Source organism: Artemia sp. Qi Xiang Cuo, chromosome 20 (assembly GCF_049724085.1).
Source record: "Artemia sp. Qi Xiang Cuo chromosome 20, ASM4972408v1, whole genome shotgun sequence".
NCBI classification, from domain to species: Eukaryota; Metazoa; Arthropoda; class Branchiopoda; order Anostraca; family Artemiidae; genus Artemia; species Artemia sp. Qi Xiang Cuo.
This window is the reverse complement of record NC_142813.1, coordinates 47,776,421-47,791,175: the sequence shown is the minus strand read 5'-3', so window position 1 is coordinate 47,791,175 and position 14,755 is coordinate 47,776,421. Positions and strand designations below refer to the sequence as shown.

Below are 14,755 nucleotides of genomic sequence, written 5' to 3'. Positions count from 1 at the left end.
GATGTTTTACCTGGAAAGCGTTTAGCTTTTAAAAATGCTCTGTATAAATTAAAAAAATGGAATTCCCATTCATTACTGTATTTTTTTTATTCAGTTGCCCTTTCACCGTTACATGGAAAGGGTCGTCAAGTTTTAGTTGTGTTTTGTTTTAAGGTTTGAAATTTATTATAGCATCCTCGGATTTTTATTAGAAATTTTATTTTATTATCGTGCACTGAGGACGGTCAAGCGGAGGTCTTGAACGAAATATTTGCACTTTAGTCCACATTTTCACTGGCTTATACAATCCTAGTTTTCCCTTTTTATTATTTTTTCTTTTTATCATGATTAGTCAGTGGGGTCTCAGATATTATTTCCTCACGTTCAGTTGAAATAACATTTTTTTAAAATTTAATTTCTGATTTTTTTTAAATAATGCTGAGAAACCGGAACCCCTTTCATAGAAATGTCCCTTCCCCCATGAAAAGTTCCTCCATATAAATATCCTCTCATATAACACCCGACCCCCAAACATCCACCAGAAAAAATGTCTGCATACCTCCCAATAACCAATACTGTTTGTAAACAATGGGCAAAGTTCACAGCTTGCAGCACTTCCTCCCGGGGACTGCGGGGATTAAGTCATCCCCAAATACATAGTTATCAGATTTTTCGATTATGCTGAACAAAATGGCTATCTCAAAATTTTTGATTGGGTGACTTTGGAAAAAAATAAGCGAGGGAGCTTGGGGGCCTAATTACCATCCAATTTTTTGATCCTAGGACCACCGAGTCAACACGATCACCCCTGGAATAAAAAAAAATTAATAAACTCGCATCGGTGATCTTTCTTCTGGCAAAAAATACAAAATTTCACATTTTTGCAGTTGGAAGCTTGAAACCTCTACATTAGGGTTCTCTGATACGCTGAATATCACAGTGTGATTTTCATTAGGATTCTATGACCTTTAGAGAGTGCTTCCCCTTTTTTTCGAAAATAAGGCAAAATTTCTCAGGCTCAACTTTTGATGGGTAAGACTAAACTTGATGAAACCTATATATTTGAAATTAAAATAAAAATCCAATTCTTTTGATGCATATATTGGTACCTAAATTCCGTTTTTTGGAGTTTTGGTTACTATTGAGCCTGGTCACTCCTTCAGAGGCGTCATTTGGGAGGAACTAGCTGGGGTTTTAGCCCCCCTTTGATTTTAGGAGGGGTCCCAAACCAGTAGTCATAATTATATGGATATGATCTAATTGTGAAAAACTGTGTTTTCAATTAAAACAAATCCGTTTCTAATAGAGATGTACTTCACTATTTCATATTTCATGACACACATTTTTATTGTCTTGTTGTAAAAGCCACGGTGCCCGACTTTCATTAGAATAAAACAAGGCGACCCAGAATTTGTAACAAAATTATACATGTCGGTTACGCGATCCCCTCTATATATACGTATTATGTACTCTTTATTTCTTTGAGTGTGTTCTTGAATCTGTTCTAAATTGTATTGAATTGTCTTGAAATTTAGCTTCTTGAATATTGAGACAATCAAAGTGAGAATTTCAGACCAGTTATTTTTTATGATTTCAGGAAAGATAAGAAAAATGTATTATTTATAAGGACAAATAAAATAATCGATAAAAATCTTGAAGAATAGTACCTAATCTTACATACCCAAGATTATAACAAAATGAAAATATGGAAAAAGTACAAGATTTGTTAACAGGACAGTTAAAAAGAAATCGTACCAACAATGAAAGATCAATATTTCTACTTAACAATTGAAAGGCCTTATCATTGGGGTGGGGAGGACTTGGCTTGAACTAACTTATAAAAAAGGCGAAAAAACAAGATTTATTACTTGCCGGTATCCAGCAAGTAAAACAGGGGCCATGATATCAGATCCCTGAGGAACTCCAAGGGCTTCTTAGAAAATGCATAAACTACATAAAGTTTTTAAAATTTGATTCAAACGTATAGAAGCTCGGAAAAAGTTTTTCTCGGTTCCAACAACCATGGATAATTTACAGCAAGTAAATGTTTAATCCTTCTAACCTAGAATTTTTTGTTCTTGAGGGAAAGGAGGTAGAGGTAGTACATTTACAGAGATTTGTTCCCAGTTTTCATTCATCCATATAATTGACCTCGTTATAATTGACCTTGGTGTTTACCAAGCATATCAGCTTTAGCAAGTAGTGACCCCACAAGTTTGTCGTGTATTCAATATATTCGTATATCACGTACAGGACTTCCATGCCATCTACTTAACTTTATTGATATCCTGAGAACCAATATTAGCAATCGGCATTCGCGAGTCGAATTCAGTTTTATTTCTCTAACAATGATAATTCGTTTCTGGACAAAATTTCCATAACCCTCAACATACTCTTGAAAGCTTATCACAAGTCTTAAATAGTGGAACCAATTAGATTTTGAAAATACCTTTTCTTTTCATTTAAAAATTAAAAGTCACCTTCCCCCTCTAGATTTTGAAAATACCAATTTTGTATCTTCTTTAAAAAAAGTATACTAAATTATTGAATTAGTTGATTAATTAATAAATCTCAATAAAAAAAAAATACATTGCAAAAAAAAATACCCACAGCACTTAATACCCTCTGAAAAACTAGTCACAAGTCACACAGTCAATTAGTCAATTAGTAGAGGCGCAGTAGCCCTCTAGTGTTTTGACATATGTCTTTATTGTCCCTTCAATGAAATTCGATAAAGTCCCCCCCCCTAGTTTTTGAAAAAATATCTTTTTAACATTAAAGTAAAGAATTATTGCTTCTCTTTGTTCCTACTAAGTTCTTCAGGAATTTTAAATGAATTCCTGAATAAGTTTAAAGACTATTTCTCTCTCGTCTATTTACTTCTTTCTCTGTTTCCCGTTAGATCATTCCCAAGTCAAGCAAAATGAAGCTATGCATTGTCGTGCACGATACAAAGGTCTCACTAGATAAGTTTTAAGTGTGTATCTATTAGTTGGGGTAGTAACAACCTTCTTGTGATTCCTCTGAGAGCAGTAAGCACAACTATGAACCTAATACTGCTAATTTTAATCACCACCCAGCCACTGGCAGCATTGTCAAGTGCTGACGAATAGGCACGGTGTTTTGTATAATACGCTACCAAGATTTATTAAAGTCATTAATGGATGGCAAAATCATGCCCGTGTAGGGGTTGTCAATTTGCCATAACTTACGAAGCATTCACAGAAGTGCAACAAAAGTGGAGGTATATCACCCTTTGTCTTCTGTGCTGTCAAGTGCTGAAGACGAGGCACGGTGTTTTGTATAATACGCTACCGAGATATATCACCCTTTGACTTCTGAGTATCGACTTAGTTTTTTTAGTCCGCCTCAAAAATCAAATAAAAATAATAATGATAATAATATATACAGCATTGCTCATCTCAAATATAAAAATACGACGACACTACCACCACTACTACTACTAACAATTCACTGCAGCAAAAGCCCCCTGAGGCCAACACAGCAAAACAAACTCCTCCTCAATCCCAATGTATTCAAAGCCTCTCTTATAACCCCCAACCAAGAAGTTCCCATTTCCCTTAAATCTTTCCTTACGACATCTTCACATCCCATTCGGAACGACCTGCTTTTCGTTTGGCAATAGATGGTTGCCTGACAAGGACGATCTTGGGCAATCTGTCACCCTTAATCCGCAAAACATTTCCTAGCCATGTCAAATCTTCTCTCATTATAGCCCCAGAAAGCGGGATTGAGCCACTTACTATTTGAAATACGATCAGTCAGTTGGATGCCCAAAAAATAGGCAACTTCTCTAGAAAATGTCTAGCAAATCTTTACAATAAACGATATTCATACAATATCTGGAAACATCAAGCAGAAAATACAATACTGATGGAACATAATATATACCTTTTCTTCCCAGTTATGCCTCTTAATAGCTTCTTGGGCAACAACACTTTTTAGGTTATCAAAAATGCTATCATGATCTTTTGACTTTTTAGACTCTTCTATAAATTTTTGAAATCGTTCTTGTAAAACGTCCCATCCAACTTCAACACTTCTAGTTGCCAATTGTTGTTCAGCCCATTGCCTTAACCTGATGTCAACTGTTGTATTGAAGGTTCCTAAGAAAAAGAAAACCTTTTCAAGGGGGCATGTTAAAGCTTAGATGTCACAAGAGGATTCAAAATATTTTGAGATCAAATAATTTTGAATATCGGTAATTAATATAATAATGTCAATTAGTCAAGGTAACTTGGGCTAAAATAAAATTGCCTTAATCTGATGTTAAAAGCCGAATTGAAGATTGAACGATATTTTAAGATTGAGTAATATCAGACACCGCTATTGGAATAGCTTAGGCTAAAACAGACAATTGCAATACATGCAATCTTCTGCGGCTAAACTAAAGACGTAAATAATTCCTGAGACGACACTGCTGCACAATAATTCTTGCACAATTGAAAGTATCTAAAAGGGGCTGCACGGAAAAGCATGAATACAAATAATCTAAACGCAACTGCGAGTCAAAACCTTGCATTTGCGTTTAGAAGCTAGTAGCAATATATAAACGACAATATTTGTTGTTTCATATTAATTCGGTAAGTTCCACTAGGTAGAAAAAAATACATTTTAAATTGCCTATAAGAAGAAAATTAGTCCAATTTTCAATTAGTGATTATAAGTCGTATACAAAGTATTCAAAGGGGCGTAACTTCCTTCAAAACGAGGAAATAGACAATATAAAGCAATTATTCTCAGCTAGCTTCACAGTCATTTTAACAAATTTATAAAATAGATTGTTTGTGGTTATCCTTCAAACTGCTTATTAGATGCCCATTTATATATTATCCCTGACTAGACAATTGCCTCGACCAAAATTCAGCAAAAACACAATTAAAGTTTGAGATTATATACATATATTTTATAGAATACTTAATATATATATATATATATATATATATATATATATATATATATATATATATATATATATATATATATATATATATATATATATATATATATATATATATATATATATATATATATATATATATATATATATATATATATATATATATATATATATATATATATATATAATATATATATATATATATAATAATAATAATAATAATAATAATAATAATAATAATAATAATAATAATAATAATAATAATAATAATAATAATAATAATAATAATAATAATAATAATAATAATAATAATAATAATAATAATAATAATAATAATAATAATAATAATAATAATAATAATAATAATAATAATAATAATAATAATAAATAAAAAAAAAAACATAATAAAAAAAAAAAAAAATAAATAAAAAATTAAATAAAAATATTTATAAAATAAATAAAATAAAAATAAAAAAAAAAAAATAAAATAAAAAAACACCACCACACCAAAAAACAAAAAAAAAAAAAAAAAAAAAAAAAAAAAAAAAAAAAAAAAAAAAAAAAAAAAAAAAAAAAAAAAAAAAAAAAAAAAAAAAAAAAAAAAAAAAAAAAAAAAAAAAAAGAAATACATTAAAATAAAAAAAAAAAAAAAAAAAAAAAAAAAAAAAAAAAAAAAAAAAAAAAAAAAAAAAAAAAAAAAAAAAAAAAAAAAAAAAAAAAAAAAAAAAAAAAAAAAAAAAAAAAAAAAAAAAAAAAAAAAAAAAAAAAAAAAAAAAAAAAAAAAAAAAAAAAAAAAAAAAAAAAAAAAAAAAAAAAAAAAAAAAAAAAAAAAAAAAAAAAAAAAAAAAAAAAAAAAAAAAAAAAAAAAAAAAAAAAAAAAAAAAAAAAAAAAAAAAAAAAAAAAAAAAAAAAAAAAAAAAAAAAAAAAAAATATATATATATATACGTATTGTACAGGGAGACGTGTCAGCCCCGGCAGGACTATTCGACAGGCTTTTATATATTGATTCTTATTGTCGCTTGGCTTCTAACCATGGCTGTTGTCCCAGTGAAGCAGCTGGTTGATTTACATCATCCTCCACTTGTCGCATTTTTATGTAACCTTTGGCATAGTTGATTGTGTCTCGCGATATCTCTTCCACGAGATCCAATCCAGTAGGTTACGAGAGATTGCATAATTTAAAGGATGTGCAAGACGTTCTTCAACATATTCACCGGGGTCTAAAAAGTACATTTGGCCATATGAAAGTGGTTCAAAATCCTCTTCAGGGGTTTGTAATGGATGCGCCGCTAACTTAATTTTGTGATAAATTGTCCAGCTATTTTGAAGCTGAAAACATTACGACTATTGATGATTCGATCGTCACTTATATTGATTGAAGCTAAACCTAAACACGAGTTCAAGTTTCGGATTCGTTTGTGGAATTCTTAAGTGAGCAAGTTACGTCCTAAAAAAGGCTAAACCAATTCATATGGAAATTGTGGAGGTGTTAATGCAATTTGAGCAAGCAAGCAGCTTGCAGCAAACTCAAGCAAGCCTGAGCAGCAAACTCAAAACGAATCACCTTTGCTGGTTACTATTTCTTCTGGAAAGGGGAGAACTCCACAGTGAATACATACAACCCTTAACGGCCCAAATGATTCGTAATTAACACTTGCACAGTTCACGGTATCTTTGTAGATTTGTACTGGATTTCACAGTTTGTTGGCGTCAAAGCTTGTGAAGTCGTTCTTCTTCTAACGTAATATTACTTTCTTCTTCATTTTCACTTTTGACACGTTCTGATAATCGTTTTTGCGTGTCTGATAACCGTACAATTCTTTGTTCTTTACTTTAATTTTGACACATTCTGATTTTCGCTGTCGCTTGCAATTATCGCTACCACTTATCTTCTAACCGCATATTTCTTTGCCCTCGCTGTTGCATATCTTCTAACCAAGGACTTCTTTGATATTCATTTTTATTTTTGATTCGTTAAAACAGTTTGGAAGAATAGGAAGATAAGTCTGCGAACGGAGAGTAGGATATTGGAAGCTACAGTGATGACAGTGGTCAAGGTCAACTATGGTTCTCAAGCATGGGTGCTCCAAAAGATGGAAGAGGATTTGATAGATGTTTTTCAGAAAAATTGCATACGGACTGTTTTGGGAACCCGACTGACTGATCGTATCTCAAACAATAAGCTGTACGACAAATGTGCTTCAATCCCGCTTTCTAGGGCAATAATGCGAAGAAGGATGAGACGGCTAGAGCAAATTCTGTGGATAAAGGAAGACAAATTACCAAAGACTGCCCTTGTCGGTCAACCGTCTAGGACCAAACGAAAAGTGGTTCGTCCCCGAGTGGGAAGGACAAGATGTCGTAGGGAGGGATTTGAAGGAAATAGGAACTTCTAGAGAGAGTCCAAACAGGGAGGCTTTCAATAGATTGGGATATAGGAGTAGCGTGTGTAGATGTGTTGGCCTCAGGCGGATTGGTGCTGCAGTGAGTTAGTAGTAGCAGTAGTAGAAGAAGTATTTTCATTTGAACGTAATCAATTTCTTTTAACATAATTCATCTATTTTAGATACAGCCTATCTATTTTTTGATATATATATATATATATATATGTATATATATATATATATATATATATATATATATATATATATATATATATATATATATATATATATATATATATATATATATATTTTATTTAGATTTCTAACATAATCTATGAATTTTTATTTTCCTATTATCTTTTTAGGTCGGCACTAGAAGGGTCCAGAATCGATAGACTACACAGATAAGAAAATGAATTTTGGAATATTATATCAACGTTGAAACTAAGGCATTTCAGGAAAGACAATTTTTTCTCTATTTTCCATAAAGTTCATCTTACCTATCGTAGAAGTCTGTGCGGCAGGCAGGTAAATAGTTTCGAAGACGTATGTGGCAACTCTGTCCCACAGCTTTTTCATAAGGGCTTCTTCCCATTCCTTAGCTGAGACTAGACTAACACTTACAATTTCATCGAGAATTTCATTTCTTGCCTTTTCAAAAAGTTCATCACGGTCCAGCTCTCGCAACCTAGAATTTCAATCTCGACAATCAGAGGAAACACATCATTTACATATAGTCCACACTTCTTTATTTTCCACTTCTTGGGAGGGCGTAAAAGAGGAGACTTTATATAGATTGGGATGAAGAGCAGCATGTGTAGCTGTGTTGGCCTCGGGCGGCTTGGTGCTAAAGTGAGCTGTTAATAGTAGTAGTAGTAGTACTTTGAGACTATTTGCAATTCAATTATAACGTTGTATAGTTCTTTAATCTATAATGTACCAAGAACATAAAATAAATACAAAAAATTTCTGTACATTTTGGTCAGTGTCGCCGCGTTAAACCGTGAAAATAGATACGTAAAACAAATTAATTAATTTCGAAAACTCTTTTCGTCCCTAAAATTCAAAAATTATATATCTGTAAATTTTCAAAAACAATTTTGTGCCAAAATATTTTCAGCTCATTTTCTGCCGATTTTTCGCCTTTTTTTCTTTTTTTTATTTGGTGCCCGCTACAAGCACAAACTGCGTAACTGCATATGGTAGTCTTTTTTATTACAAATGAAATTCCTGATTTTTCAATTTTTATATGGTTGTGTAAGTTTCCACTAAACCAATTGAAACAATTATATTTTATTTTCACTGTCCAGGTACTATATTGACGACAGTCACAGACAGACCATATTACTTACACACTAGCGACGTCTGTTTTTGCAATATTTTAAGTTAGTTACGTGATTCTTCAATTTTTGAGGGGGTATGTATCCTACACAGACATATTAATCAATGATAGAACACTTTGTGTCCTTTTGCAAGCTCCTAGCGCAGGGTTGCCAGACTAGTGATTTATAACTATTTCTAGTGATTTTATATTGCCTTAAAAAATCCTTAAATCAGCCCAAGAATCACTAAAATATAGTTATTTTTTTCCACCGGATGGCAACCCTGTCCTAGCGCCTCCTTTAAAAGTCACCAGTAAAGGTTTTTCAAGGTGTTGAAGAAGTTGAGCAAAATAGATGATTTATTTGTCACTTTAGGACAAATACTTACATATTATTTTATTTTTACACATTATCATTTTATACTTACATTTTAATGGGCCACAGCTACGGATTTTTACTAATAGAAAACGCATAATGACATTTAATGACAGCCTGCCAGTAGCGGATCCAGGGGGGGGGGGAGGGAGCGATCACCCCCCTGATTTGGGCAAAAAGTTCTATCATAGATATTCTGTGACTTGATTGCGATATCAACGCTTGGATCAACGTAACTTTGAAAAGGATTTGACGACACTTGGTCTGTCTGCCTTAAGTCTTTAGGGAATTGTCTAGAGTGTTTGGTGTCACCCGAACTTACAAGGCATTTTGTAGCTTGTCATCTCGTAAATAGTTGAAGCGTTTCAAACAGTGTGCGAGTCAAAACCTGTTTCTTATTCAATAACTAAGCAAAAATCATGAAATGACTCCAATAGCACATTCGTCTTAGGGTTCTTCCACAGTTTTTGGGTGAAAGCCCCCCTCGTCCCCCTTTTTAAAAAGATAGAAAAGGGCGATTGTAAAACTATAGACCAATAAGTTTAACTAGCCAACCGGCAAAGATTCTTACAAAAATACTCCTTGACCGGCTGAAATCTCTGACAAACCATATCTTAGAGGAATACCAAGCAGGCTTTCTAAAAGACCGCTCTACCATAGACTATTTTTCTCCACTCGACAAATGATGGAGATGTATATCGAGTTTGCGAGACAACTGTTACTACTCTTCATCGATTTCAAACAGGCTGTCGACTTGATATGGCGAGATGGATTATGGCACATCTGCCACACTATTGAGACCCCGAAGACATAGTAATACTGAAAAGAGATATGTATTCACACTTCATCAGTCAGGTCCAAACGCTCTAGGATTGACAGAGGAGTTTCTGACATCAGCGGGCGTTCTTCAAGGTTGCCTCTTGTCACCCCACCTCTTTAACCTATTCCTCAACGCAGCGCTATCGCTTGCTAAAACTGTTGATGGTGCAAAGAATGGAGGGAAGCTTATCGATAGACTGACATACGCAGATGACATCGAGAAACTCAACAATCAAGAGCATCTGCTCTAAGCTGACACCGACTAACTAGTGGCAGCAACCGAGGCCTTTGGGATGGTCGTTAATACCGCCAAAACCAAGGTTATGCGGGTGTCTGGACACCCTGTTCCGAAAAATGTCCATCTAACAATAAAAGGCGAGCCAGTAGAAAATCTTTACTCCTTCGTCTTACTAGGGAGCCTCCTGACTTCTGATAGCGACTGTTCGAATTCGATCAAACGAAGACTTGGCTTGGCAAGCACCAGCTTCAAGAACCTCTTACCAATTTGGAAAAAAGTCAACTTCTCTGTCGACTTCTCTGAAGGTGCGAGTCTTCAACTCCCTCATAGCCCCAATTGCTTTATACTCAAGTGGAACTTGGTCAATAAAACCTGAGGATGAGCGAAGAATCTCTGCACTTGAAATTAAATGCCTTAGACACGCATTACGGAAATTCCTTAAATTGACCGAGTCTCAAATGAAGACCTTTGGAAAATACTCAGTTGCCCCCGCACCATCATGGACCGGGTGAGAAGCCAACAACTCCACTGGCTAGGCTATATCATGCAAATGTTGGCCAACCAGCTTCCAAAAATCACATTCGAAGGAAGGGTTCACGGCACGCGCCCCCGAGGCCGACCTCGTAAGAAATGGACCGACAATTTCTCTTCCCATAACCTCCCCCAGTTACTTCGCCGAGCGCCAGATAGGTTAAGAAAGAATGGCATTTCAGGGAAATGATCACATTTCATCTTCCCTCTGCTCAAGTAAAGGAAGATGTTACAAAAACAAATTTCCTATCCTACTGTAAAACCATTATCAAAGACAGAATAAGAGTGCCCTATTGAGGGCGCAAAAGCAGTTCAATACCGAAAAAGAGAGATTCGACCGCGTTATAACGCCTTAGAAGCTGTTAACTGGTATTATAAGCTGTTTCTGAGACAATTAATGATCGTAAACTGGGGATTGAAGCTGTTGATCTTCGTAATTATGAGTTTTTGAGTTGAGTGTTGAGTTTTAAGTTTTTTGAGTTGAGGATTTTGAGTTTTTTGAGTTGACGATTTTGAGGAATTATGAGTTTTGAATTTATGCGTGCCATGGTCATAAGGTGCGACATCCCGTTTGCTGTAAACACCGTCAGCAATGCCTTGCAGAGTTGTTTTTTTTTCGCTGAGTACGAGCAGACGATTAGAATGACAATAAAATGTTTTTTTAATGGCAGATTTCCTAATTGAGAAGCATAGTAACAGTATGATCGTAAGAGCAAAAAGAGAAAAAGAGGAAGAGAAAAAAGAAAAAGAGAGTAAAAAGAGGAAAAATAATTGTTGGTGTTAACGGACTTCATAACTTCAGAGGAAAAAAAATGATAAAAGTGACAAATACCCCTGGGAACATATTTTTCCATTGCGTTTTCAAGTTGAACCTTTGAACTTTGAAAAAGGCTGTTTCACTGTATCCCTCGCCGATTTCTTAAGCCTTTGAAAGAGAGCTGCTGTTTTTAGTGTGTGTGATTAATGTATACATTCGCCTATATTAAGGTTTATATAAATTAACAGTAAAAAATTTCGATTAAAAAAAAAATAGCTAATTTATTAAATAGTTTTAGTATTTTTCGGCATTCTTGTCTCGTTGAATCCTCTTATTAATAAGTGGATCCCCTAATTAAACCATTACTTGGGTAATCAAGTAATTAATTAATAAGTCACGTTAATCAATTAAAACTAATTAGACAATTAATTATATTATAAATTAATTATTTGATTAATAAACTAATTTCGTAACTAAGAAGTAGAAATACAGTCAGATCGTAAAGAAGGTAAAATAACCCACTTTTGGCAATCAAGAAAAACAAATCTAAAAAGATTAACTGATGTGCCTTGAGAAATTGTTTTTCCGTTCTGTTTCCCAATTCAACCTTGGAGCTTTGAAAGAACCTGTTTCATTATATCTCTTACTATTTCACAATTTATAGAATAACTGGTTAATCAAGCAATCAATTAATTAATCAGATTAATCAAGTAATTAGACAATGAATTAGCAAATTAATTAATTTTTTAATTAATTAACTCTTCCCCTAATTGAGAAGTAGAGTTACAGCCAGATCAAAAGAAGGTAAAGAATTCCCTTTTGGTGTTTACGGACTTTCTGCTTTTAGAAGAAGAAGGAGAAAAACAAATCTAAGATAGCCTAATAGAAGTACCTTGGGAAATTGTTTTTCCATTCCGTTTCTAAGTTGAACCTTTGAGCCTTGAAAGAGTCAGCTTGCTGTTCCACTGTATCTCTCACCATTTTCCAAAATCTTTCTGAAACAGCTAAACTCAAATTTCGAGTTGTTACCTGACTAGCATTTATGCGAAAGTTCCTAAAAAAAAACGCTTACTGAGTATCTTTATCAGTCAAAATCTAGACCAAGTGAGTTACTATGGATTTAACTGGAAGAGGTTTCATATACCAGTCTAGGATCCAGACCAGGATCTAATACTTTTTAAGACAAAGAATTTGTCTCTTCAAACTCACACTGCTTACGCTTCTTTCAAATCACGCCGTAAAGCCTTCCCTGCAAGCATATGGCTGTCATAATTAAAGGTGCAACATATGCCGTTTTGGTCGAAAATGAATTATGCATGTGCCATGGCTAAACTCAACACGAGGAATAGAATGATGCAGTCAGACTTGTCCCATCTTGTACCGTTAGGAAAATAAAAAGAGACATAACCCTCTAAGTCTCTTTTTTATCAGGTCTTGTTGCAATTCAGAATGACACAAGAGGGCCATCTTATGGAGCTATAATACGAGGACCATTTGTCTCATTTTTTTGTCAAGGAAAAAGGAGACATATGCCATAAAACGGAATAATTTGAATTCACTTGGAATATTTGAATTTAATTTATCTCACTGAGAGGGCATAAAAAGTTGATTTAGTACATGTTCCCTTTATACCCATTAGCCTCATTCTTCAGAGCAATACCAGCCGATAAACTTTTTGCCAATTTTTGGCTCTCCTGAAAAGTTACAAAAATGGCGCATGTCGCACCCTTAATTATCACTGCCGCAAAGCTAGGGATTTTACGCTAAGTTTTGTAATCTTACGGTTTGTATTTTGTCTGGAATCATTATGGAATTCTCATCCTCCACATGGGTGGCACTAATCAATTGCTGTGTCGAGCGTTGGCACTGGTTGGTGAAGGGAATACATCCTGTCATTATGATGTCTTTCAGACCCGATTTAGAATGTACTAAATCTTAACTTAAAACCCAATTTTTAGACTTAAACACCATAGACCTACCTGCGTCACGTCATAGACCTACCTACCTACGTCATAGAAATACCTGCTCTCAGTCATCAGCTACCATTACCATTACTACTAACAAGTCATTGCCGCACCTAGCCGCCAGAGGACGATAAATCTGCATAAGCTCCTCCTTCATCTCAATCTAGACACAACTTCCCTCTTTACCTCCTCCCAAGTAGTTTCAATTTCCTTTAAAGCCTTCCATGCTGCGTCTTCCCACCCTATTTGGGGGCGACCCTTTGCGTTGGCCCTAGATGGATGGTCCAATAGGAGGATCTTTTGGCAATCTGTCATCTTTCATCCGCAAAACGTGTCCTTAGCCTTTTTCTCATTATAACCCTAGAAAGTGGCGTAGAACCAAGTTCTTCGGACAGTCACCAACGATGTTTACCAAATTTTTTTAAGATTTATTACTTCTGAACACTTGCTTAGCCAACGTATCGGTAGCTTCAGCTGTCAGTAAAAAGACAGGGTCGGCGCAAAATATTTCCAATGCGTTTTGTATTTGGCACTGCCAGTTAAACTCAAGCTCCACTTAGAATTTTACGTTGCATTACGGAAAAGTCAACCTAAAAGCAACAAATAGGAATTCCGGGTAAGCAATTAATAAATTTTCAAAATAAAAATTACATAGAAAGCCGTTCACACTTAATCAGAGCTTGAATTTCCAATCTGTAGTTTTTACTTTTGAGTAGTTTGACAAATGCTTTTAAACGATGTTGTGGTAGTAATTATGGCATAATGAGCCTGGGTGAAATTTATATTTAACGTAACGTAACTTAACCACTAAGCATAGACAATTACGCACATAGTATAAAATCGGATTTTAGTTTAGCCTATGGAATTATCATTGGTGTATGAGAGATCCCCGAGAACATTACATTTTTCCCCCAGTTGTGTACGGAATAATAGAGTCCATTTGAAGGAGAATGTCTTACATTCAAGGGATAATCACTTCTAGCTAGCAGTACCCTTCAGTTTGAGGGGTCTCTGAAGGTTTTACGTTGGAGTCTTGACAGGGCCTTTTCTTATTTCTAAGTTACGCCCGGTTTCAGTTATATATATTTGCCTTTTTTTTTGCTTCAATCTTCCACAAAAGGTTGATAAAAACCTAAAATAACAATAAAGAAGAGAGAAACGAGGATAATACAAGCCAGTGAAGAACGCAGATTATAATGGGAATATTTCGGTCTAGACCTCCACTTGACCGTCCTTAGTTCAGAATAAAACCGATAAAATATTAAAAACCAAGCCTTAAAACAAAACACGAAACTAAAATAAGATGACCCTTTCAGAGTAACGGTGAAAGGGTAACTGGATAAAAATTCAAGATTAAATGGTATTTCAAAATTTCATCTTACGCAAAGCACTCTTAAAAGCAAATCGCTTTCCAGGTAGGATATTATCAGAGATTGTATTTGATTGCAAAACATAATTTTGTGG

General features: G+C 34.2%; 1 protein-coding gene across 1 annotated transcript in view; it reads right to left on the bottom strand.

The window, feature by feature from the left end:
• LOC148940298 (dynamin-like GTPase OPA1, mitochondrial) overlaps nt 1-14,755 on the bottom strand; it is a 173,823-nt gene that overhangs the window by 12,534 nt on the left and 146,534 nt on the right. Inside the window, 3 exon segments of the mRNA XM_089106123.1 lie at nt 3,892-4,106; nt 7,786-7,973; nt 12,220-12,398. Coding sequence (XP_088962249.1) covers nt 3,892-4,106; nt 7,786-7,973; nt 12,220-12,398 — 582 coding nt within the window.